This window comes from Hylobates moloch, unplaced genomic scaffold (assembly GCF_009828535.3).
Source record: "Hylobates moloch isolate HMO894 unplaced genomic scaffold, HMol_V3 SCAFFOLD_14, whole genome shotgun sequence".
NCBI classification, from domain to species: domain Eukaryota; kingdom Metazoa; phylum Chordata; class Mammalia; order Primates; family Hylobatidae; genus Hylobates; species Hylobates moloch.
In genome coordinates this window covers 1,460,201-1,486,673 of record NW_026652289.1, presented here as the reverse complement: position 1 = coordinate 1,486,673, position 26,473 = coordinate 1,460,201, and the positions used below count along the sequence as shown (strand labels likewise).

The following is a 26,473-nucleotide window of genomic DNA, read 5'->3' as shown; positions in this document are numbered from 1 at the left end:
GCCAACGTGACAAAACCCCATCTCTACCAAAAATACAAAAATTAGCCAGGTATGATGGTGCACGCTTGTAGTCCCAGCCTCGGGAGACTGAGGCAGGAGAATCGCTTGAACCCAGGAGGCTGCAGTGAGCTGAGATCATGCCATTGCATTCCAGCCTGGGTGACAGAGCAAGACTCGTTCTAAAAAAAAAAAAAAAAAAAAAAAAGAACATTTCTTTAGTACTTATTTTTGGTGACGATCCCATGATTCAGCGTCTGCTTTTGAGAGAAGTTGTGACAAATACTAAAATCCCAGTAAAATTAGTATGGTGTCAGATTAATTTACTTATGAGCAGCGGAGTGACTAACTCAGGAAGTCCAGTTGTACATTTCCAGGGAAGCTTTTTCATGGGTTCAGATGAGATGAGGGGAAAGAGAAAGTGTCAGAGGGCTGCTGCTGGCATGAAGAACGCGGGTGTGCTCCTATGTCATTTGCTCTGTGGATATTGACGAGCGCCCACTGGGCCTCAGATGCCCTCTGGGCATGGCAGGGACCAGGAGCTCGCTTGGCAGCTCTCATGTGAGCCGCTCACTGGACATGTAGGGAGAGGACAGCCGTGCTCCCACCTGGGAGTTTGGGATGGCATGCAGAGCTGTGGGGAGGGAGCGGTCACCGGGGCATGAGTGTGGACAGATGGGAGTGGCTGGTGCAGAGCCATGGGGAGGGGGCGGTCACCAGGGCATGAGTGTGGTTGGATGAGAGTGGCTGGCAGCCTACGGGGGACACCGTCTTTGGGGACTAGAGACACACCTGTGTCTGACTACTGGGTTTTGAGTTTGTGCCAGCAAAGGTCCTGCTTGCCATTTCTGTCTGTAAATGTCAGGAATTTCAGGTAACTGGTTCCCTAGTGAGACCTTTAAAGGAGGCTTTATCTTCAACCAATGCTTTTTTTTTGGGTACACAGGCAGTCCAAATATGGGAAGGTCAAAATCAGGTCACCTTTATCGTGGCTTGTGCCAGTGGGATGGAATTTTATTTTCAGCCATAGCGCTTCTTTTAGCTTAATTAGTGATAGGAAATCAGCTTCTCTGTAACCAGAGGTTATTGAAAGAATGAGGATCCCAGAGTTGGAATGATTCTGAAAGAGACATTGTGGTTTAATATTGCTAAGTTAAGTGTTGATTTGTGACTACCTATTTTTAACATGCCACAGAAGTAAAGCATTGCATTAATTATGCCATATATGTGAAATAGCAAGTATTTTTATATAATGTAACTGTGCATTGGAGAAATGAATTATTTATAATCCTTTGCACCAATAAATTGTTCTTAAAAGCATAGAAAAAATAATCAGGCCAGAAGGAGATATCTAAAGCATGTGCTGAGAAAGCAAAACTGAAGACCTGGAAATTATAAAATATTACGACATGATGAGTCATATCTCCTCCTCCTGATTCTGTGTTACTAAATGTTAGCTGCGAATAGAAATCGTGTATTTCCTTTCTTTCATAAAATAAGAACTAATTTCGGCAGCAAACAGTTTGGCATGTTATTCTTTTCCCTTTTCAGGGTGGTTTAAATAAAAATAAATAAACATGAAAGATTTTGGCTGGAAAATCTTTGGAAGCACGGCCGTCCTCAGCCTCACTGCACCGTCTGGTTTCCCTCTGAGCCTCCCTCCCAGGTCCTGCCTTAGTGCTGTCTGTGCAGTGTAGCCACAGGTCGCACTGTAGGGGTGTGGGGTGTTATTTTTAGTTTCAGGCAGACTCACTGTTTTTGCCTTTCTTTTTGCTTGAAAAGACTGCAGTTATTTCTTGTGTTTTTATACATGAGATTATCTTCTGAGGCTGGAACATCTTGGGGGGATACAATAGATAGAATTCCTATAGTAATTCCCCTGCGCAAGAGGAATTGCTGAGGAGGGCTTCAGGAAACCTTGACTCTTGTTTAAGCTTGGAAAGCTTTCTCAGTCTTTCTCATTGCCACCACACACCACATCTTCTTTTTGTAACAAATATTTATTAACTCATCTTTTTATTTTAAAATGAAGTTCACAGAAGATATTACCTTACATAAGTATAGCCATATAATGTTAAAAAGCAGTATCATGCTTAAATGTAATATAAAGAGAAACTAAAGATACATAATAAAATACTTTTCTATGCCACTGTATGAACATTTAGGCACTGCTGCTTTCACTCGGACCACTGAGTGGTGTGGGCCTGTCAGTGCAGGCAGATGTGGGGTAGGTACTGAGTTGGTGACCTGAAAACCATAAGCAATAGAGCTGAGTGGCATTACTTTCTGAAATGGTCAACCCTGAAGGAAGTAGTGTTCAGTCTTCCCTGTCTCTAGGTAGTCTCTGTATTTCTGGAACATTGAGTTTATGTTAAAAGCATAGAAAAATGCATTGTGTCAATCCAAAACACAGCTGGGCCTGGTCTTAGAGAATTATGAGCAGCCTCTCCCCCTGCATGGAAGTCCTTTTGTGCAGGACAGTTCTTTGTTTCCGGGGTGGCCCTGCTCCCTCCAGGAGGTTTAGGAGTGCCCATATCACTATGATGCCTAAGCCACTCCTCATGTTGCTACCTGTTGCTACCACTGGGCATCGCTGCCACCTCCTGCTCTGTGCACAATGTGGTGTGGCCGCCTGACCGACTGGTCAGGAACTAAAGTTCTCTTGAAGCCTTGACTGAAAGGAGAAGTGAGGAGGGGCATGGAGCCCAGTGCCAACAGGCAGCTGCGTCTTTAGGGGCTGGCACTTTTCAGAGGGGCTCTTGGGGCCAGAAGGAGAGAGCCGTCATTCAAGGCTTACACAGCGTGGAGGTGCCCTCCCTGGGGTGTCCTGTGTGCTGACCTCTGTCCTGGTGCCTGGTGGTGTCCTGGTGCAGAGCTCCACAAGCCTCTGCAGGGCTCTTCTTTGTGTAGAGGTTCTGGAGATGGGCAGTCCGGGTGGATGGTCAGGCCAATGAGGGCCTTCGAATGAAGCACATTATTGTAAGGGCGCTAATTCTGGATCCTCAGATATTGTGACAAAAACTTGACATTTTTCTTCCTTCAAAGTAACTTATTGACTAACGTAACCAACTGAGCAAAGGTGATGTTTTAGTATCTAAATATTCCAAAAGATTACTGAAATTTTAAAGTAAAAATTTGGCTAAGAACGAGAAGTCTCTGAATGTGCTTTTCTGTCATGACCCCTGTCACCAGGAAGCTGTCAGTGTGGTGTTGGGCCTGATTGATTCGCATCAGCTCAGCGGTGCTTAGGCACGTGGCATCCTATTGGAAGGTCAGCAGGGGGAGAGCAGCTGGCCAGGTCAGAGGATTCATTTCTGTCTGAAGCTTTATGAGGAACTAAGATGGCTTTTCCAGTAGCCTCTATCATTCCAGAGAGTTTTAAGATTGCTTTTATTTGTTCTTCTACCCTAGAACTAGGAAACCAGACCCAAGAAATGTATCCACACCAGGTTTTGCCCATAGTCTTTAAAGATATTGAACTTCTTTAACTTGAGGCCCTCACAATTTTCTGGGCCCCCATAAGTTATAGAACAGGGACCAGGCCTGCTGCCTTGTGGGGGCTGGGTGGGCACTGGCTCCACAGGGCACAGATCCTTCCTGTGGGTGGGCTTAGGGGGTGTGAGGGATTCACTTTCAGATGTGACACTCCAGATGTGGGGTTGATGGCACATTTTTTTTGTCCAGTTACATCCAAGTAAAAAGGAGGACAAATTCTTACTGAACCTATGCAGTAAACTCTGTTGTCAGGAAGGGTAAAGTGTCTTAGCATGAGTATTCCTGAATTCTGAAAGTTCAGGAGAGTAAGATGTTACCTAGAGAGTGTTTTATTTCAGCTTTGAAAGCAGGGTCTACTGGATTTAGGGCTAGAGATAGACGAAGAAGAAAGAGAAGGGGCTTCCTTGAGCGCACATTAGAAAATACACCATTAAAGAGAATACCGACAATATTCCAAAGCCACAGTCAGCGTTTCCCCGCCAGCTCCTCCAGTCTTACTTACTTCCTGTCTGCTGGGTGGTGGCTCACTTGTCAAGTTTTCATAGTCATGTGCTTCTGGGCGCAAAGCCCTGGTGAGCCCGGTTCATTTCCCTGGTGGAATCGGACAGTGGTCGAAGGGGTGTCAGCCTCTGTTCAGAAGCCTGAGCCCCTGATTCTGTTCCTTGAAGTGTCAGTAGTTAGGGTGCCTGTATTGAGCAGGGGCTGCCGTTGCATCTGACTGAGGGGCCTCTTCAGGCCCACTGGCTCTTGGCAGAGCTCAGTTCCTTGTGACCGTAGGCCTGTGGCGCTTGGCTCCTGGAGACGGTTCATAGCCCCTGCCCTGTGGCCCTCTTCCCAGCATGGCAGTTTGCCTCTCAAGACGTATAGGCAGGGTCTCCCCTCTTCCTTTCCTCTCTGACTTCTCTCATCCTTCAGGGGTTTACCTGATCAGGCCAGGCCCACCCAGGAAAATCTCCCTTTTGATGAACTCAGTCAGCTGATGAGGTGCCTTAATTGCATCTGTAACATCCCTTCACCTTTGCCTTATATAACACTATATCCCATCATGTTCACAGTTCCTCCTGCCTGCAAGGCAGGGGAGTGTACAACGTGTGTACCCCAGGGGCAGGATGCTAACACTACACTGACTGAGAAAAGAATTTGTCTTACCTGTACCTGACAGGTGTGTACCTGAAAGAGGTGTGTGCCCGATGGTGTGTGTGCCCAATGGGTGTATGCCCGACAGTGGTGTGTGCGCCCACTGGGTGTGTGCCCGACAGTGGTGTGTGCGCCCAACGGGTATGTGTGCCCAACAGTGGTGTGTGCGCCCGAGAGTGGTGTGTGCGCCCGACAGTGGTGTGTGCGCCCAGCGGGTGTGTGTGCCCGACAGTGGTGTGTGCGCCCGAGAGTGGTGTGTGTGCCCGATGGGTGTGTGCACCTGACAGGAGTGAGTGTGTCTGACATGGGTATGTGGGCGCCCAGCAGGGGTGCATACACTAGGGGTGTGTGTGCCTGATGTGTGTGTGTGTGTCTGACATGGGTGTGTGCACCTGGCAGAGTTGTGTGCGCCCAGCAGAGGCATATGCCTGACAGAGGCCTGGCTTAGTGTTCAGGGTCCACAGTACATGAAGAATCCTACAGATCCCTATGGACAAGATAGTACAGTGGAATTTGGGGCAAAAGACTTGCACAGATTTTTTTTTTTTTTTTTTTTTGTACAAAAGATGCAATTGAAATGGCCAATGAGCACACGCTCATTCATCCAGCGAGCATTGAGGACCCCTAGAGGCCAGGCTCATGAGTGATGAAGATCCCGAGGATGAAGAGGCCTTGCCATCCAGGTCAGTGGGTGATGGCATTTGTGGTCGGGGCACCCAGCACCACATCCCTGGCTCCGCTGACAGCTGGGTGAGTCCCCTGCCGCCTGGGCAGAGCCGCCTCTGCAGATGCCCAGGTGGGTCTTCTGGGGCAGGGACTGGCCGGTTGTGGCCTGTGAGCACATTCTGGGACCTGAAAGCTAAGGATGGTTTTTACATTTTTAAGGAGTTATAAAACAAACAGAAAAGGAAGATTCTGCGACAGAGACCATAAGTGTTCTGCAAAGCCTAAGGTTTATAGAAATGGGCAGGCCTGCTCTAAGGGGCCTGCTTGCTGGTGGGGCCTTGTCTGGGTTGCCAGTTCTGCTAATTCTGGAATTGGAAGGTCTTCTGGAGGACTGTGTGCTGGGTGGGATTTCCAGATCCCAAGATGCTTTGGCTGCATTCAAACCCACAGGGCAGAGAGAGCCCTCCTCCCTGTTCCTTGGCAGAGGCCTCCACACTCTATGTGCTGACCGGCCTGCCAGAATGACAACGACTGCCAGCTGTCTGCATCCTCCCGGCACCCCTTAGTGTGGCTGCATACCGAGGGGAGTTAAAACCATAAACAGGTGGAGAATATCTCCTTCCAGGGGTTCTCAGAGGACTCAGTGATTTAAGAGGAAAAGACCAAACTGCTGCTTTCAGCAGGACCACTGTGTGCTGCCTGCCTGTCAGTGCACGCAGATACGGGGTCCTGAGTTGGTGACCTCAAAACCGTGAGCGGTAGATGGACAGACTAGCCCCTAATGAAGCAGAAAGACTGGAAGAGACAGGACCTAATTTAGGTCGAAAAGCAAAGTGAGGCCTCAGAAGATGAAGGCAGAGTGCAAGAAAGGCTTTCTGGAACTGACAAGCCTGCCATCCACATTTAGAAATGTATTAGAGAAATTGGAAAAAAACATAGGAAGTGTAGAATGTCAGCAGAAAGGTGTGGCCACAGTCAAGGGGGCCCTCCGTGGGTCCTGTGGTCCTGGACTGCAGGTGGGCCCGGTGGAGACTGTGCTGCCCCTCACCCTCCCTGGTGGGTCCTCTGTGATGGGGGTGGGTGAAGCTGAGTGCTGTCCTGAAAATCTGACCATGCACAGCCCCTTTCCAAAGACCCTTCTAATTTTAGAGGCCACCAGCAGCCATGGGACTAGGCAGCATCAGAGCAGGGACACAGTGTGAGTCATATGTGCCTGTGTTCATCCTGTGGTGTCCCCGGGCCCATGGGGGTGGGAGGGATCAGAGGGATCGGAGGGAGGGGAGTAAAACCAGGGGAAGGAGTGGAGGACCACGAGCTCCCTCCCCTTCTTGGTGGCCAGCTGCTGTGAGGACTCGCTCTCTTAGGACAGGTCCACTGGTCTCTGAGCTCTGGTTCTGGCCTCCCGTCAGGTGCCCTCGTGCGGGAATGAGTGAGGGACAGCAGGGCAGGCTTTCCAGGCTTCCAGCAAGCTCTACATAATGGGCGGGGGACCCTGCTCTTAAAAACATGTGGACCCTTAGCATTCTTCTTCCTCAGACCTGGGGCCTCAGCCTAAGCTGAGATGACGGGGAAGAACTACAGATACACCAGATTTAGGGAAAATAATGTCAAGTGGTGCAGACAAGTGGAACTGCTGCTTGTGAAGTGGGCTGTGGAGTCGTGATGTTTGCTACACCCGGCATCATGTTTCAGAACCTGTAGCAGCGCTCAAGAGAGAGTCATTCCTTTAACAACAAACAGGTACTGAGCCCCTGTGGGGAGGCACTGACCGAGGCCTGAGGACAAATGTGGGGACAGACCAGTCCTGTGGTGACAGCTGGTGGGGGGTAGAAAACAGTAGAGCTACCCTGCCAGCCAGCGGCTGCTGGGAGAGCAGGGGTGTTCCCACACCCAGAGGAGGCACCCGGCCGCTCTCCCCCAGGTTGCTTGGTGTGTGCGCTGCAGGGAGAAGCCCGCCCCCAGCTGGTGTTCCGCAGGGGCCAGGGACACTGGTAGGTGTGGAACAAGGGAGTTTGTGACTTGGGATTGTTTTCTACTTAAAAAATAATCTGAGTAAAGCTTGGTTTAAACAGCATCAAGTTAAAAAAATTCCTAAGACGTGGTTGGATTCCCGGTTTATATGTGGCTTTAAGGTTCTGAAGAAGTACACAATTAACCACAGAAGTATGACTTGAATAGATAAGAATTTAACAAAATATACACTGTTAGGTGTAAAATCATAAATATCTGAAGTTCTTAGAAACTGGTAATTTTCTTTTAGCTTTGCTGTACTCTGAGCATGACTAAACTAAAAGTAATGAATCCAGACCTTGAAGACTGGTGTGTGTGTAAAAGGAAAGAAGTGAGAAGATTCATGTGTAGATCCAGGACAATCTGAATTTACTTCTGTTCAGTATTTCCCAAAGGCTTTTTCTACATGGAGGGACTCAGAGTGACACAGCAGCTCCCTCTTGTGGACAGATTCTCCCGTGTAAGGTGCTGGAGGCTGAGGTTCCAGCCTGCGGGCCCTCCTGATCCAGATTTGTGGAGAGTTCTGGAAGACTGATGACTCCTGACCCCCTTCTTAACCTACACCATCGCCATGCTGGTGGTGGGGGTGGGGCTCTTGGCCATTCCTGCCCCTTGGCCACCCTTCCTTGATCTGAGGGTACGTGTGCCCTTCGGGTGTGGCAGGAGCTTTGTGCTTTAGTGACCAACAGTCCCCTGATGAGTGAAGGCCCATCAATCCAATTTAAAATAAAACATTTGAAGTCTCTTCAGAGGACGGCGTGAGGATGTCTGCGTTCAGTGATGGAGCTTGGCCTCTGCCTTGCCCCTGATTGAGGCACTGAGGGTTCAGATACAGTCTCTGCCCACTGCGTGTGAACAGCCTGGTGGGTGTGGAGGGGAGGAAGCCTGTGATGATGGTGGCACTGTGAGGAAAGTGGAGATGGAAGGAGGTGTGCCCAGGAGGCAGGACAGGAGAGTTCATGGATGTAGGGTTGCAGCAAGTCTGGAAAGCTGGGTGTGTTTTCCAGGCAGATGGCATGGGAGGTGGGCACCCCAGGCAGGAGGGGCTCAGGATAAGACTCCAGAAGCCTGATGGGCTGGAGGGGAGGGAGAGGCTGGGCCTGCTGGGGGCAGGAAAAGAGCAGACCTGTGCTTAATTTCAATTTCTATGGAAGTGATGCCCTCAAACTTAGAAGGGCTTTTGATGAGAAGCGATAGAGTGTAGCTCTTGTCCTCCTCAGCGGCATCACTGATTTTTTAAAATGCATTTTAGATATTTGTATTTCTATATTAATTAGTATTAGGATTGGCTATAAGTGACAGAGATGCAACATAGTAGGAGCTTAACCAAAAGAAAGGGCTGCATCCTGCACTTGCTATTGTTTGATTTATGAACTTTAGACATTATCTGTGCACTATTCGTTCACATGGAGGAGGATTTAGCTCCCTGATGTTTCTCCAGCCTTCTTTTCCTGTATCATTTAGGATTGATTCTGGGTGAAAGTCACAGCATGACTCACAGCATCTTACACACCTTGGATGTATATGCACACTTATTATGTCATAAGTAATCCAGAGGGAGGAGTTTGCTAGAGCTAGTTCGGAATTCAGCCATGTTAGGGCTCTGGGTGAGTATCGCTGCAGTACAGCAGCAGCAGCTTTAGACATCACATCTATGTTTAAGGCAGAACAACTGAGAAGGAGCAGGCCGTGGAGCTCGTCTGTTCCTTTTGTCAGAGACATTGCGGAAGCCCCCAGCATATTTTCACTTGTCTTTCACCAGAACTATGTCTTTCTCCTTGGCCAGAAGTGTGTTTTGTGGCCAGCTTTAGTCACAAAAGAGACTGAGAAAACGAGCCTGTCATTCTTGTGGCACCCTTGATAGAGGGCAGGGTAAAGGGCTTGAGGACGAGGACTGGATCAGCTTACCAAGCCTGAAGCCACGCCCCCTGCTGGTCATCCTAGAGACTGAGTGGCCCATGTGCTCATGGCCTGTGAGCACTGGGCGGCCTCTCAGTTTCCTGCGTGGAAGGCAGCAGAAGCACTTATCTGGCCCTCACCTCCTCGGTGGTGTCAGTTTGTCTGACCTCTGTCAGTTGTCTTTTTTTTTTTTTTTTAAGACAGAGTCTCGCTCTGTTGCCTAGGCTGGAGTGCAGTGGCACAATCTTGGCTCACTTCAAGCTCTGCCTCTCGGGTTCAAGCGATTCTCCTGCCTCAGCCTCCTGAGTAGCTGAGACTTTTTGTAGAGACGGGGTTTTGCTGTGTTGCCCAGGCTGGTCTTGAACTCCTGGGCTCAGGTGATCCACCTACCTCAGCCTCCCACTGTGCTGGGATTACAGGCGTGAGTCACTGCGCCCAGCCTTGTTTGTCTTCTGTGTTACCAAAGTAGAAAACTTTTTCTGTTCTGTAACCTTGGTTTAATCAAAGTTCCAAATTCATAAATGGCACTTATTATGACGATTGCTGAAAGTCATGCCACAGTTTAATTTGCTTTATACTTGGATTTGGTATACTTGATTTTTTGGTTCCGTTTTCTCTTTTTCCTGGTTTCCTTGATTTTTTAGCTCCATTTTTTCTTTTTCCTGGTTTCCTTGATTTTTTGGCTCCATTTTCTCTTTTTCCCAAATTCTTGCCTGGCATGGAGTGGTAGAGCAGAGTGGGGAATGGAGTTGAGTTTGGATCCAGCGGTCGAGCAAGTGCCTCAACTCCCCTGCTCAGCTTCCTCCTCTGTCACGTGGGGCAGGGAAGGTGCCTGTCGGGCGCGGCGGGCGCGGCGAGCGCGGTGAGTGGTAGTGTGGGGCCGTGTACGCCCGTGGGCCCTGAGCATCAGCACTTCTGTCTCTCTGTGTCCTCTTGTTGAGAGGGACCACTGCCTTTCTCACGCTGTCTCCAGCCTTTTCCAGCTTATTCATTCTGTTTCTTGGAACCCATTTAATTCATTCTTCTTGAAATACGTGTATTTTCTATTTTATTTCAAATTGAGACTTACCTTTCTTATAGAATTTGTTTTCTTCTGGGATCTCTGATTTTTTAAAAATTGGATTTACTGAGGTAAAATGTACAGACAATAAAACTCTTTTTTTTTTTTTTTTGTCACAGAGTTTCGCTCTTGTCGCCCAGGCTGGAGTGCAATGGCATGATCTCTGCTCACTGCAACCTCTGCCTTCCGGGCTCAAGCGATTCTCCTGCCTCAGCCTCCCTAGTAGCTGGGATTACAGGCGCCTGCACCACGCCAGGCTAATTTTGTATTTTTAGTAGAGACGGGGTGTTGCCATGTTGGCCAGGCTGGTCTCGAACTCCTGACCTCAGGTGATCCACCCACCTCAACCCAGCCAAAAATCATTCTTCTAAAGTGTGCACTCTGATATATTCTGACCACACCACCAAGCAGCTGGGGTAGAGAATATTCTTCTTACCCCAAAAAGTTTCCTCTTACCCCGTGCAGGTGTCCTACCCATCAGGGCCCAGGACGACCTTGTCTGATGTTGATGTCCTGTCAGATGGTTTGTATTCAGCAGAGCACCCGGACCAGGCTGTGAGGTACAGGTCGGCCCCTGGCAGCCCATGCCTTGTAGCTTCTGGGTGGCTCCTGGCTTGATTGCTGTGGTGTGGAGCGTTGAGTGACCTCTGCAGAACAGCAGATGGTGCTGTAGGGCCGCTTCTAAGACAGTGGAAGAGGCTCAGTGGCGTTCTGAGTGGCGTTCTGAGCGGTGGCCACCAGGACAAACCTGTCTTTACACCATCTGTGCGTGTGTGTGTGTGTGTGTGTGCATTCCCAATGTGCGTCCAGAAGCCAATTTCCTTCAGAAAACTTTCTGTTCCCTGGCTTTATTTTTACCATTTAGAGGACCCATGAAGCAATGAGATGGAATACTTATAGCTGGTTTAATTCAGTGAGTGACCTGAATTGTAATAAAATTTTATCAAGTACTTTATAAATTTGATATAATAACTTAAGTCTGCGGAAGGGGCTGATTGTGTTATGGAATGAGAAGTTTTGTACATCTTTTGCAGTTCTAAAAATTGTGGCCAGGTGTGGTGGCTCAAGCCTATAATCCTAGAACTTTGGGAGGCTGAGACAAGAGGATTGCTTAAGCCCAGGAGTTGGAGACCAGTCTGGGTAACATGATGAAACCCTGTCTGTACAAAAAATAAAAGTAAAAATAAATTAGCCAGGTGTGGTGGCGCACGCCTGTAGTCCCAGCTACTTGAGAGGCTGAGGGGGGAGAATTGCTTGATCCCAGGAGACGGGTGGCAATGAGCCGAGATTGTGCCACTGCACTCCAGCCTGGGCGACAGAGCGCGACCCTGTCTCAAAAAAAAAGTTGTTACTTTGCGGTGTAGTCTTTGTGTAACGTAATTTTATGATTCTATTGTTTTAAGCTTAATATTCCAAATAGGTAATCATTATGTTAAAATGCAAAAAATTAGCCTATACTCTCATGATCTAAATATGTAGTAGCGGTTTTACAGAATATATTTCAAAGGATTGCCATTCTGTTTTATTTTTAGTAGCCAGTTATAGAAAGCATTGTTTTTAAATAATGCCTAAGAATCTTTAAAGAAATACCTGTCAATATATGTTCCAGTTTAGTATCAGATTTATATTCAGAGCTCATAAGAATTTAAAAAGTTTCCCAGAGTCTGTAAATGGGGATGGAGCTGTCCTTCAAGGGTGATAGTCCTCCTAGGTTTGAGTTGTCCTCTGCTGCTAGCATAGTACCACCTGAGCTACTTGTGGGCCACCTTCGCCACCCGTGAGTCCCTTCAGCCACCTCAGGGTCACCTTAGCATCCCTGGGTCTCCGTAGCCACGCCTGGGCCATGTTAGCCACCACAGGGTCACCTTAGTCACCACAGGGTCTCCTTAGCCATCCCAGGGCCACCTTAGCCACCTGTGGGTTACCTCAGCCACCAATGAGTCACCTTAGCTACCCCAGGATCACCTTAGCCATTTGTGGGTCACCTTAGCCACCCTCTCACCTTAGTCACTCATGGTCAGCTTAGCTGTTTGTGGGTCATTTAGCCACCGCTGGGCCACTGTAGCCACCTCTGGGTGTCCTAAGCCACCCCTGGGCCACCTTGGCCACTCTGGGTCACCTTGTCTACCCCTGGGTTACCTTGTCCACCCCTGGGTTACCTGAGCCACCCTTGGTCACTGTCTGTGTGTGCTTGCTTGCTTTAAGCCACATTATGCTACTGCAGCTAATTAAGGTCCCTCAATTCAAGTGTCTCCTTTTTTTGGGCTCCTGCCTTCTTTTTGTTTTTCAAATCGAACACCTGCTATACTCATTTGAGAAGTGTAGACTTTGATTTGTAACCGTAAGTTGCCTGGTAAAGTCACCTTTAAAGCCAATGGAAAAAGCTTAATTGAATTCATTTGTTTGAAGAAGTAGAGGAATGTTGCAAGTAGACTGAAAGTTATACTTAGTCTGTTCTGTTTGAAACCATTCTCATTCAGAAAACAGAAATGTGTTCATGTAAAGAAATATGTGTATGTTATTTGACTTAATATTGTAAGGAATCTTAATTGAGAAAATAAACTCAAGTAGCTGTGCTTTTTCTTTAACTGGGCAACATTGTAGTGGGGTGGAGTGTGGGTCCCCAGGTTGGAGAGCTCTGGATTTGGAGTGGGTCCTAGCACATGGCCAACATGTGACCTTGGGCAGCAACTCAGCCCTGCTGGCTGCCAGGCTCCTCCCCATGAGGTGGTGGGAGCCATGTGGGATCTGTCTACTGGGGGTGCAACTGCTGTAGCCTAAGCGGCGTCCTCACTTGGTCCCCCCATGAACTCAGGGGTGTGGCCTGGCTCCCTCATGTGTTTTGCAGGGGGATCTGAGGGGCCCAGAAGGTAAGAAATTGCCTAAGGCCCTTGGCTAATAGAAGAGGGAGCAGGGCTTTGATCAGGGGGACCAGCTCGTGACTCTGTGCTGGTTACTGCTTTACCGAAACCATGGCCATGCTGCACATCTGTGCAGTCTCCACCCACAAAGGCCAAAGCTCGAATGGCATCTGTGATGCTTGTAAAACAAGTAGCAGCCGTGTCCAGGCTGCTGCTCTGAAACCTCAGTCTCCTTTACTGAGATTTGATGACGTTTAAATGAGCAAATGCATGTGTAGTGATTGGCAGGTGGCCATCGCTCAATCGACTTTTCCTGTGCCCTCTGCTTCGGCAGGTGCCCTTCCTGGCTCCCTGCTTCTTCTTCTCCTAACCTCCTGGCACTGTGCTCCTCACTTAGGAATTGCACCCAGCATCACCTCTGCAGGTGAGTCCCACACCTTCCCCCTGCTCTCCAAACTCAGACCCCAAGTCCAGCAGCATCTTCTCAGGCATCTGTAGACCTCCACAACTTAAGACATCCAAATTCTCATTCCCTTGCTCTTGCCATAATCTTCCCATCTCAGCAGCTCCTTCCTTCCAGGCTCTCAGGCTGAAAGTGGCCTATCCTTTCTCTTCTATCCTACATGGCAGCCAGGAGGCCTGTGGGCAGTGCCTTCAGGACACTCCTCTTGTGCCCCTGTCCCCTACTCTGGCCTGAGTGTTCCTTTTAAAACTAGGTCAGAACTAGATTAAAGCCCGTGTTCAAGATGCTGCCACAGTCTCTTGCCACCATATGACTGCCATGTCCTCACTGTGGCCCAGGAGGTCCCATGTGCAGAGCCACTGGGCCTCTGTCTCCTCTCACTCTCTGTTAACTGTGCTGCTGTCAGTCTGGCTGCCTGGCTGTTCCTGGGCAGTTTCAGGTGCTGCGGCTACCTAGAACCTTCCATCTTCCCTTCCTCACTCCTCCCAGAAGAGAACACTCTTCCCAGCTGTCTTATGGCCAGCCTCCTCACCACCTTGTTGCAGTCTTTTCCACAATGGTATTGCCACTACTGCCCTCCTACATCCAGCTGTCGTCCTAGAATAACAGCCACTGTTGTCCCCTGACACTTGATGGCAGTTAATCTTTTATGACCCCCATTGTCCCCATTGTCAGTTGTCTTTTTTTTCCTTATTAGAACATAAGCTTCAGGAAAGCAGATGTTAACGTCTTTTTGTTCACTGATGTATCTCAGGCATTTAGGACAGTACTGGCACATAGTAGATGCTCAGTAAATAGTTAGATGAATGAATATTTGCTACTTTTCTTATTAACAGACATTTCCGAGGTACCTTAATATTATGTTAAGTAATGTTACAATTTCCCATGTGTTGATTTTATGTAAATAGTGAGTAAATTATTCTCATAGAGATTTTAGAATTTTAATAAACTCATATTTCCCCTTCTTATAAGAGTAGAAAACTGCTTTTAAGAGTTTTCCTAAATTAATATTCTGGGAACATTAAATTTTAGAACTTTACTCTGAGGACATAGATAAAAATAAAATTAATTAGATACCAGGAATGTCAGATGCTAAATGGTGTATGGCTATTTGTGACATTCTCCTAGAATTAAGCAGTTATTAACTTGCAAAGACATGGCAGCTGAAGTCAGAAATTGATGGACTTTTAAAGTTGGGAAAAAAGAGCTTTAAGGTATCTTATTAAAATTGTAAACTGTCAGTTTAATCATCATAGAAACCATACCTGATACAGTAAATCATTGCTATTCTGCTTTGAATTTCTGGATTCTCATGAATCAGACATTCTATTTTTATGTTTCTCTTAAATAATTCTAAAGGTAGAAGAAAGAAATGGGAAGGAAAAGGAAGAGAACCATAGCTATGTTGTGAGGGCATTACTTCAATTCTGGTAACTTCATGTGAAATGACTACAAAATGAATTAATATGCAGTAAGAGAGCCAGTGCCCCACCAGGGCACCTTTCCACTTGCTGGCACACAAATTTACCACGATTAGGGCACCACTTGTCTTGTCATGCCGGGAGAGTCTAAATTACTCTGACATTCAAGAAACCAAAAATATGCGTTTTTGATGTTAGGAAGATTTACTGTGCGTTGGGCTGTGTCATTTGATGAGGAAAAAACCAAATGATCTCTTTATGAAAATGAAGGCAAAATATATGTAAATGCCATTTTAATCTAACTTCTTATATGAATGCAAAACAAATATCAAACAGGATTATACAGTGTGATAGTCAGGAAACTAGCATGCTTTTGTGTTTTATAGACTAGTCTAAAAGGAGCCCCAGTAGACTTGGTATTGTTAAACCAAGGAGGTCTTGAGAACTGTTCTGTCTCCTTTGTGCCCATAGAATTGTAGCATGTGGAGGTGACGAAGGAACCAGATCCCAAGAGGCCTCTGCCACTGAAAGGAGATTTTTATTACTTGCGTTTCCTAGAGGAGGGGCACTTGTGCCAAGCAGGCCCACGGGGCACACTGGTGTCAGTCAAGGGGCAGAAAGGAGCCACAGGAAAGCCCAGGACAGAGCCTGAGTGGGGTTTCTGTGGGAAAGGCAGGGCAGGGCACCAGTGTAGGACTGGCTAGTGTGAACAGTTCCAGTGGGACCTGGGCTGTAGGAGAGCTCACCTAGCTGCCTGCTAACAGGCCCTGGGGTGATTTAGGGCAGGCAGGAAGTTAGATAAGGGAGGTGGGTAGAGCCGACCACCTGCCTGGAACCCTGTGCTGGCTCTAAGCCCTGGGAGGGCCAGTCTCTCTCTGTGTCTGTAAGGCCCACAAATGCCAAAGCATTAGGAATAAGAAAATGTATTTAATAGAATTGATCCTGTGAGGACTGGATGCCTAACTGACAAACACAGAATCTGAGAAAGCACAGAACAACTGCCTTCATTGACAAGATGGCGCACAGAGCTCAAGACAGGCACACAGCAGGAGGATGCCGGCAGGATCTCGTAACAGGCTTACCATGGTTATCTTTCACAATGTTAACTGTAATCCCAGATTAATTTTTAATGACAGCATATCTCTGAAGATTGTGCTTTTAGCGTATTTTCACTTAAAGTCATATCTCATTTAGTTGACCTGCCAGATTCCTGAAAAGTTACACACAAGCCAGCCAGTTACACACATGACCTTTGCCAGTCATGTTGACCACGTTCTCACTGAGCTGTGGACTCCTCACTAGGAGCCTTTACCTACGGCCAGATAGCTGTTGTCACTGCCCGTGGTGGGGTTACGGTTTTGGACTTACCTGATCCGTTCTGCCGGGATTTTAAAATATGGGAGTTCAGGCATACTTTGCAAGTTGTTTCTTGAATATACTTTTCTGAATTGTGGCTTGCTATACAAGTTTTGGTCTTTTAAGGTAAGAGTTACAATGGAGATGGGGAAATTCTACTTTTCTCATTTCAAGGAAAACAACAGTCATGAGTTATGTATCAGTTGGGAAACGGGGGGATGATAGGAAGTTGCAAGGCAACCTGGTTTCAGCTGGACCACGACTCTCCCAGGGCTGTGTCCTGCTAGAGCCGGCAGGACACAGAATACCACCAGCAGCCTCCCTGGGAGTGGCTTGGCCTCTTGGCCACCTCTTTCCACGGATGTGGTGGGTGTGGGGGTAAACTAGAGAGACTAAAGCCCACTACTGAGCTCAGCTTCCTGTAGAAACCAAATCACATGAAAACCCTGACCCAGAGGGAGAAGGCAGAGAGTTGGACTTCTGAAAACATGAGTGTGTCCAGCAACCAGGTAGCAACAGTCCTTGTTTTTACCCAACTTCTATAAGCACTTTATTTCTCCAGAATAATTTCATCATAAAGAATCCAGAGTTCGTGGGCCGGGCGTGGTGGCTCACGCTTGTAATCCCAGCACTTTGGGAGGCCGAGGCGGGCGGATCACGAGGTCAGGAGATCGAGACCACGGTGAAACCCCGTCTCTACTAAAAATACAAAAAATTAGCCGGGCGTGGTGGCGGGCGCCTGTAGTCCCAGCTACTCAGAGAGGCTGAGGCAGGAGAATGGCGTGAACCCAGGAGGCGGAGCTTGCAGTGAGCCGAGATCGCGCCACTGCACTCCAGCCTGGACGACAGAGCGAGACTCCGTCTCAAAAAAAAAAAAAAAAAAAAGGAATCCAGAGTTCAGACAGCTGTTTACCATCTATCTTTTCCTTTTTTCTTACCCTGTGATTGGCTTGATCTGGACTGCCTAAAACCATGACAATATTAAGTGCTTTCTCCTGGATAAAAATTCTGGCTTCTTCTCTAGAAGTTCTGGCTCCACTTCTCAAATTGTTTCTTCTTTGGTTCTGTCCCTGTCAGGAGACCCCTGGGGCCTCGGCTGGAGAGACAGTGCAGCTAGTCCCAGCAGCCACTGTGCTTGGGCCTGGCCAGCCCTCCTCAGGGGCCACAGCACTGCTCACCTGGTGACTAGGTCTTCTCAGCCAGGTCAGCTCATGTGCTCTGGTGTTGTTGAACTTCTGGCGAGTCCTCAGTTTCTCAGACCTGGTTAGTCACAGTGTGGAGTCGTTTTTCTTAACTGTGCACCTCACTTGTTTGATGCATGGCAAGGGAATAATTAAATTAATAAACCTACAGAAATTCCCCCTGACAGTTTTCAAATACAGTAAGTGAATTTCTACTATAAAATAGGTCCAAAGAGGTTTTATTGTTTCTTATTTGAAATAATTAAAGAACATTTATGTTTCCCTTTTGTGGTTTCTTGGTTCTAATCCTATGGGTTGCTTTTGACGTCCTCTGTTGGGGGTACACTGTGCATCCATATTTAACAGGAGATCCCGAACTCCCAGCAGGGAGCTAAGCACAGATGTGTGCACAGATGCGTGCTTAGGTAAGGATTTTGTGCAAGGCGACTTGTGAAACTGTAAAACGTGCTGCCTTAGACTGGAGAGAGAAGCGGGTGATTTGATGTTTTCCACACGCCTCTTTTACCAAAATGGGTCATCTTATCTGTCTCAGGCCAGGCCTCCTGGGGGCACAGGAACAACACAGCTGCAGTGAAGGAGGGGCTCCTGCAGCCGGGCTGGCCCCAGAGCTGTGGGTTGTGCCCCGCATGTTGCTCAGCGCGTTCTGCAGTTGCCCTGGCCTTAGTCCCCCATCTCACTGTGATAGCCATGCAGGTCAGCAACTGTGAACCTTCCTGGCTCCCATGCTGCCCCCTGGCACCTCTCTGTTTCTGCTCCCAGCATCCTCTCAGCTTCTCTCCTGAGCCCCATGTGGCGGTTCCTGCTTTACCACCACCACTTCTCCTCTGTCACTGAGAGAAAGCGAGAGTCTGTTGCACAGACTCTGTGCTGTCTGATGAGGCTTCGTCGAGTGATGTGCAGGGCCTTGCGGTGCAGCCCTCTTGAACTCACCCCACCAGAGGCCTGTCAGCGTCACTATCAGAAATAGGCGTTCTCCCCTCCCATCCCCCATCCAAGCTTAAGCATCTGTGAGAACAGAGGCTCTGCTTCCCCGAGGATCCTGCCCCAGACATGGGGGCAGCCTTTGCAGACAGCTTTTGTCCCACTCACCTCCTCCTTGGTTTTCACTCCTTTATGCCCTCACGGACCTGCCCACCAGTTCCCAAGCCCTCAGGGCCATGGCAGCCTCTGTGAAGGTACGAGCTGGGTAAAAGGAATTAAGGTGGAGTCACGGCTACCAGTGGCTGATTGCCCGTGGGTGTCAGGCTGGCCCTAGGTGCCCCACCGCTAGTTCAGTGTCCCGTGACAGCACCAGTATTGTCAGCATTGAAGGAAAGAATCCAGACAGGTGGCGGAGGCTCCCACCTGATGACACCGAGGCTCCTGCCTTAGCACCAGGGCCTGGGCTCCCCTTTGCTGTAATGCCATAAAGTATGTCAGGAAGGTTTGCCATGACCTGGTGGAGAGAGAAGAGATGTGACAAAGCGACTCTGGCCTATGTGTCCTGCCCACAGGGGAAGCTTGGAGGAGTTGGTTTGTGAAAAATCAGGGCTCTGAGGGCACTGGAGCTGGTGCTGAGTTCTGCAGCAGTCAAGAAGTAGAGCAGAGCTGAGCTCCCAGCTGCTCATGGGCATCACAGCGCGTTCGCCAGCAGCTGGGCTCGGCTTTGCTCTAACATCCGCCCCTCCTCTGGGAGCGTTGTTTCTCTCTCCCTGGCCTGGCAAGATCTCTGCATCATTTCTTCTCCCCAGCTTCTCTCTCCACCCACGCCACCATGGGAGAGTTTAGGCTGTCTCGTCCCTGACTGGCCGGAGGTAGGACTGTTACTGTCCCCTGTTCCCTCTCTCCTGTCTTCCTCACCTATCCCCACATAATCAGTCCACCTTCCTTACTGCTGGATGCAAACCTGCAGACTCTCCATGGCTTTCGGGATGGCGTTCAGAGACATCACCTCAGCGTGAAAGGCCCTTTCAGGTCTGGCCCGGCGCAACCCAGACACCCGCATGTTGCTGGGTGCAACAACATGGGCCCCTGGGCAGCTTCCCATGATGCATCAGCCTCTGGTGGCTCCTGATGTGGCCTCTGTTCCTGTCTTAGGCCCCTGTTCCTCTCGGCAGGCTCCCCACTTGCCTTGCTGTATCTCAGAAGCTCATCCTGACACCAGCTCTGTCCTCTGTACTGGGAACATGGAGCAGAAATCCATCACGGCTGCACCATGCATGCTGATGAGTTGCTGGCTGCCTCCTTGTGTGCAGCATCTGGGGGCACTCAGGTGGCCCTGCTGTCCCTGGGCCTGTCCCTGACACTGGCAGGGGTTGGGGCACCAGAGTTCAAATGGGGGCCACATATCATGTCTAAATCTTTCAGAGTTTTAAGTCAAGCCAGTGCACTATTGATAGAATATGTTGTGTCTTCTTCTTTGACAAATACATCTTCAAAATGAAAAAAATATGTGGAGACCTATGGTTTTTATATGAATTAATGTTGGCAAAATATCAAAGACCACTGAATTTAACTGTTACTGTGCATATCTGGGTGTTCTGTTCAGAGGCCACTCATGTTTGAATGAGTAACAGGATCAAGACGTGATTTATCAGTAAGTGCATATATCTCCCATAACATTGATTATTTTGTTTTTATTTCGGCAAATCACTAATCATGTTTTATATTAAGCATTTTCAGATAATGCTTGTTCTGTTGGTGTTCATGGCCTAATGCAGGGCTAGCACACGGCGACCTACAGCCTGTTTTTGTGCAGTGTTTACGTTTTTTGAAGAGCTGTTAAAAAATAAAATAGTGCAACAGAGACGTGGCCATGAAATCTAAAGTACTTACTCTTTGGCCCTTTACAGAAAATGTTTGCTACCACTTGATCTAAAGGATTAAAAAATAAAACGTGTCATTGGGCCAGATGCAGTGGCTCACGCTGTAATCCCAGCTCTTTGGGAGGCCAAGGAGGGCGGATCACCTGAGGTCGGGAGTTCGAGACCAGCTTGACCAACATGGTGAAACCCCGTCTCTACTAAAAATACAAAAGAAATTAACCAGACTTGGTGGCGCACGCTACTTGGGAGGCCAAGGCAGGAGAATCGCTTGAATCCAGGAGGTGGAGGTTGCAGTGATCTGAGATCCCGCCACTGCATTCCAGCCTGGGCAACAGAGCAAAACTCTGTCTCAAACAAACAAACAAACAAACAAAAATATCATTGAATTTGAAGTATACAAAATTTGGATATATTTTTATCAAAAATTTGAATTTAAGGAAATAAAGCAAAAATTATAATTTTTTGTTTTCAAAAAATTATTTTTTCTAAATTATTAAAAGTTATAAGATAAAGTAGTTAATGTGAAATGTTTAAATCAAAATTGTTTAAAGCTGAGTTTTAAATTTAATACTTTGAAAATTTAGTTATATTAATAATTTTATAAGAAATGAAACTATTGATAATTCTGATGTCTGACATCTGTCTGATTGCTGACATGGAGCCTGAGTCTTACGGTGTTTTGAGGGCCTCCAGCTAAATTGGGGTTCCAGTGCCAGAGTGGCTGGCACCTCACCCTAACGAGAAGTGAAGGGACTGGGCATGCTGTTTCCAGTGCTTTCATGAGATGCCGCTTTGCCTGACGGTCGGCCTGATGTCTCGTTGTTCCACCTGTGACCAAGGGGTCCCTCTTGAAATGTGTGTGTACTGACAGATGCCCCGGTGGCTCTCGTCTGATCCATGTCCAGGTTATTCCTGCCTGACTGTCAGTCGTGCCAGGAGCCCAACACAAATTCAGGCACAAATTCAGTACACCACACAATGGAGGAAGCATGTTCAAAGATTTTTACTTACAGGTCCTGAGCAGGGAGGGTGCCATGAGTCAGGAGGGCGGTCCTCTGTGCCTGGGTCATGCAAGCAGGAACAAAGGGTCAGGCAGAGAGAGAGAGGGAGAGCACTGCAGCCAACCAGCAGAACAAATAAGGGAGTAGGGTGGGGTCACTTGAAGTGCGTGGGCAGGTGCCTGAGTGAAAGATGCCTCTAGGTTCTCATCTCTGTTACTGGCTTGAGCCACTGGGTGTGGTGTAGAACTAGAAAGTGTCAAGGGTGGCTGAACTCTGCTGCTAGTAGTAGAAAGTGCAGCTCATATTCCAGATAGATGCTGAGGCAATAGAAAATGAAAATAATTCACTGTGCTTACGCAGAGTATGCCTGGACACACACAAATTTAAGAGCAATAAGAATTGCTTAATATGGCATAATTTCCTTAGGTGCCATGTGCAGTTGTCACAAACATTGCACTAATTCATGTACACCTTTGGAATAATGAATTAGAAAGTGGATGCTGGTCATTATTGGGAAAAGGTACTTTGTTACACGAGACAGTAATTGCATTGTGCCAAGAGAAAGAATCTGACTAATTAATTTGTCTTTTTTTTCTTTTGCCTATGAGTGCTTCTTTTACTTGACTCCTCCCCGTAATCGGACACCTACTAAGACAGCCTAATCTTCAGGGCATTTGGATGCAGCTGCCTTTTGTTCCAGAGACACAGGCCATCTCAGGGGAAGCATCTCCCTGGGGCCTGAACAGCGTTTTTCTGGACAAGAGGAGGCTGAGGGCTGTGGGTTCTGCTGTGCCAGCCCTAAATGCTGGATCCCGAGTGGCAGAGGCACCAAATGCTGTATGATGTGTGTATGTGATGTGTGTGCATGTACATGTGTGTGATGTGTGTCTCTGCTCACCCCAGGCTGGTCATGGTACTGTGCTAGTCACAGGCTGGCTGTGCTGATCAAGCCAGGCACAGTGGAAAATGGGAAGATGTTGGCGTTTGCCCCTCCCTTGGCTGTGTGTCATTCACCTGGGGCATGAGCTGTGCCCCTGCTCTGCAGTAATGAACAAGGCAGGTCAGCGCTGGTCTGAGACACATGAGTTAAGAGAGGAGGAAGAGCGCTGTCTGGGGGCAGGGGGATCTGTTTGTCAGTGGCCTGCAGTTTCCTGTCCTGGGGATTTCACTGGTGACATCCTGACCACTCACCTGCACTTTATATGGAGCTGTTTTCATCAGCTGGCGTCTACTGAGCCTCTCTGCATTGCGTTGTGTGGTAGCCTGTTACTTTTTGCAGCTTTATTTTCTAAACTGTACTCTTTTATTGATAGATTTTTTTGTATTAGGGTTTCCATTTAAACAGGACTTTGGTGTGTCTGCTGTGGGAGATTTGTTTCCCTAGGAAGATTCACAGCTATCGTTCTCTCCCCTCTGCTCGTGGTGTTTTGGCCGTGACTGCACTGAAGGGTTAGCTGTCACATGTCATTCTCTGAGTGGTGTGCTCTGAAGTCATTGTGGTGTTTGGGCCCCTTCAGCCTAGTTCTGCCTAACTGCAGCGTGATGAATGGGCCCAAGGCAGAGAAGGAGGCTCCCTCGTCGGCAGGGGCTGCTGTTGTCGCAGCTGCTGGCACACGGAAGTGAGTCGCTGTGCTGCTGCCCTGAGTGACTGAGGGACAGAATGAGGCTGGGGCCGGCTGGGGCTGGCATTGGCGTGTCTGCATGGCATCGTCCACCACTGGGCCCTTGCACATGGGGACCTTTTTCAGCGTCATGGGGCGTCGGTATAAAAGGAGGCGCAAGAAGCGCTCTGAGAGGAAAGGTAATTCATTTAGTTTTCATTCTTCAATGTGAAGCATTAGTCTTTAATGCAATACAGAAGTGTTTTCTGGGATAGAGGGCTTTGTGAATTAATCTTGCTGATGCCAGTTACTTCCTGTTTTCCCTTTTTAAGTGCCTTTTTTGTTGTTGGCATTTTATAGAATTTTAGATAGGGGCACTTAAAAAGGAAGATTCAAAAACATGTCTGTAAACATGAATAGAAATCATTTAGCTTCAGAGTCTGGAGTATGTCTTTGGAAAGATATTTATAAAACTTTTAAGTTTGTAGCTTTGAGCTACAGAAAAGGTTTTTCTCCCAGGGATAGTTGCTTATATGAGATTTCCTTTGCCGCACTCTTCGTTAATGACTTTTCTACATTAAAACTGTTCTTCATGCTGCAGAAAGCAAGGCTGTAGCAACCATTGTGGAAATAGTTCCCCTTTAAAAGGATGGAGAGCAAATTCCTTACATTCTGCACTCCAGGTTAATACCAGTTTTTAATTCAACTTCATGCTGTAAGTCATTAAAATCTAGATTTTTTTTTTTCTCAAAACCGGATTCAAAAGTTGTCCATGACTATACACATCACAAGCTACTGGTTTTTGGACATGAACTGCTGCTTTAAAGGCTGTTGATGTTTTTTTTTTCTCTTTGTATAATATGAAATAATTAATAGAAAATGCCTTAGTGAAAAGATGTGTCTCGCCCGGAGAACAGCTGAACACAGGCGTGATCAGTGCCTCTGCCTGTGTGTCTTCTGGGCACCCCCTTAGTGTCCCCCACCCGACAGGACTGGAGTACAGCACTTCACCACCACAGGGCCTTCGGGACATTCTGTGGCAGGAGGTGGCTATCTCTTCAGGAAATAAAATTAACCTCAGTTTTTTGGTGTGGCTTCCTAAAAAGAAGAAGAACAGATGAATCTCAAAGTCAGCAATCTTGTAATAGTACCTTGCTAATATAACAAGGGCGACAGCACCTAATGGAAGTCTGTGTCTGGGAGTGGGGAACCCCTGACCCTGGGCCCTCTGGGCACCATGCTGCCAGGTGCTTGTGTCCAGGGCTGGGGATGCCACACCCTCGATGCTTTCCTGGACTGACGGGCGGTCTCAGGACAGCCGATCTGTGCAGCCCCCTCTGCCCTCACCCCAAGAGGTCACGGCATTGGCCTGTTTTTGTTTCCTCAGTTAAGCTTTAGAAATTGAGATGTCATTAAGACAGGCAATAGGGAGTAAAACAAAGGCACAGGCAAAAACTAAAGGACATTTTTACCAAATACCCTCAATTTAGAATTACCACCACTTTTCCCATGGACAGTCATCACTAATCATTTAAGTTGGGAAAAATATTGAGAAGTACAAGAATAATTCTGTTGTCATTCTTTTGGAATTTACTGTGACTCAAGCTTAAAATGTCTTTTTCATGCACTCCATAATCTCATTCTGCAGTGGGAGAACCACTCTCAAATATGTTGCATTTTCAGACCAAGGTTATAAGAAATTGAGAGGGCTATAAGATGTAACAATGAAGCCCACGTATTAAATGGCTTGTGTTCCTTGGTCATTCCTGTGTAAGTTCATTGTGAGTGTTATTAAACAGTATCATGTTACGTGTTAGTTCTTGCTGTTGATATTTTATAATAAGCATTATCTTTGAAACTAATAAAAATACCTTTGAAATTATGGATATTATTAAGATTGGCCATCACATTTATACCAAACTGGCAAAGTTTTATAAGATGTAAAATAGCCTTTTATACTGTATATTTCTAGGGTACTGTAAATCATGTGTATTGCATGGTTTTGTTTCCTAAGACTGGTATAATGTACGCCTTTTAAAATGTAATTCTTTGATGAAAACAATGTAGTAGCAAGTTCCGGGTTTTAGTTGGCTTCAGTGGCAATATAATTTCAGTGATTTTTTTCATCACTCTTGAATTATCCATGCAGTTACTCCCTTCCACAGGGCAAATAATTGACTGTTGACTGTGTGGGGGCCTCAGATGGATTAGCTTAATCATCAGGAAAATAGGGCTAAAGAATAATGTGCCATTTAAATAGTGGCCAGAGCCCCCATCAAGCAGACACTGCCACCCTGGCAGATGCTGCCAGCACGAGACCTGGGAGAGGTCTGGGAGCCACAGGGCCTCAGGATTCTGAGGAGCAGTTAGTGCCCATATATGGCGTGCTTCCTGCACCCAGCCAGTGCCCAGTGGCTGCTGCTGTAGCCTCATTCACTCACAGCACTGCTGCTAAGTTGATGACCAGTAGGAGGGGAGAGAGGTAGGAACACAGAGGCAGTCCTTCCCTCCCCACCCTCCTGCTGTCTGAATAGCATCCTATATTTCCAGATGTATTTCTCACTGAGTGTTTTGTTTGTCTCCTATGTGATAACATCCTTATCTGTGCTTAGTCATGTACACACATGTGAAGACCACTGTCCTCTGGCAGCAGCTCTGAACTGTGTTTTAGTCTGATGCTGGGCTCCCCCATGTTTCCAGGATAGAGGTGAACAGGGTGTGGGGACCTCTGTGGAGGTGGAGGTCCAAACGTAGAGAGGCCTGCTCCCCCTGAGTACTTCTGGAGGAGAAGCCCTGGGACTCCTGACCTTCACCCTTCACAGAGTGAGCAGAGCCAGCTGGCCAAGGGGAGGAAGCAGGCAGCTGTCGTGCCAGCCGCCTTCTCTGGTGCCAGCCATGACTCTTACCTTACAAAGAGAGCAACTCTTTGTGAGATGCAGAGCATGGCAGCACCTGGAGGTATAGGATGGGATGGCATTTATCCACCCATCCATATACCAGTCCATCTACTCACTGTAGTCCATCCATCTATCCATCAACCTATCATCCATCTATTCACTCATTTACCCATCTACCCACCCATCCATCATCCATCTGTCCATCTAGTCATCCATCTATCTGCGCATCTACCCATCACCCATCTATTCATCCATCCACCCACCCATCCACCCATCATCACCTATCACCCATCATCCATCCATCCATCCATCCATCCATCCACCCACCCACCCATCATCACCCATCATCCATCATCCATTCATCCCATCCATCCATCCACCCACCCACCCATCATCACCCATTACCCATTATCCATCATCCACCCACCCACCCATCATCACCCATTACCCATCATCCATCATCCATCCACCCACCCATCGTCACCCATCATCCATCATCCATTCATCCCATCCATCCATCCACCCACCTACCCACCCACCCATCATCACCCATCACCCATCATCCATTCATTCATCCATCCATCCATCCATCCATCCATCCAT

General features: G+C 47.7%; 1 protein-coding gene across 10 annotated transcripts in view; it reads left to right on the top strand.

The window, feature by feature from the left end:
• Positions 1-26,473, top strand: part of ADARB1 (adenosine deaminase RNA specific B1) — a 165,300-nt gene that overhangs the window by 54,631 nt on the left and 84,196 nt on the right. For 5 of the 10 annotated variants that reach the window (XR_009209882.1, XM_058428049.1, XM_058428050.1 and 2 more), the window contains exon 1: positions 5,199-5,312. The exons of 4 other annotated variants lie outside the window; for them this stretch is intronic. Coding sequence is in view for 4 of the 6 variants with exons in the window: in XM_058428049.1 (XP_058284032.1) it covers positions 5,276-5,312 (37 nt within the window). In the remaining 2 variants the exon portion in view is untranslated. Of the gene's footprint in view, positions 1-5,198; positions 5,313-13,459; positions 13,550-26,473 lie in introns of those variants that run through there. One more of the 10 variants, XM_032174582.2, reaches the window with a different exon arrangement.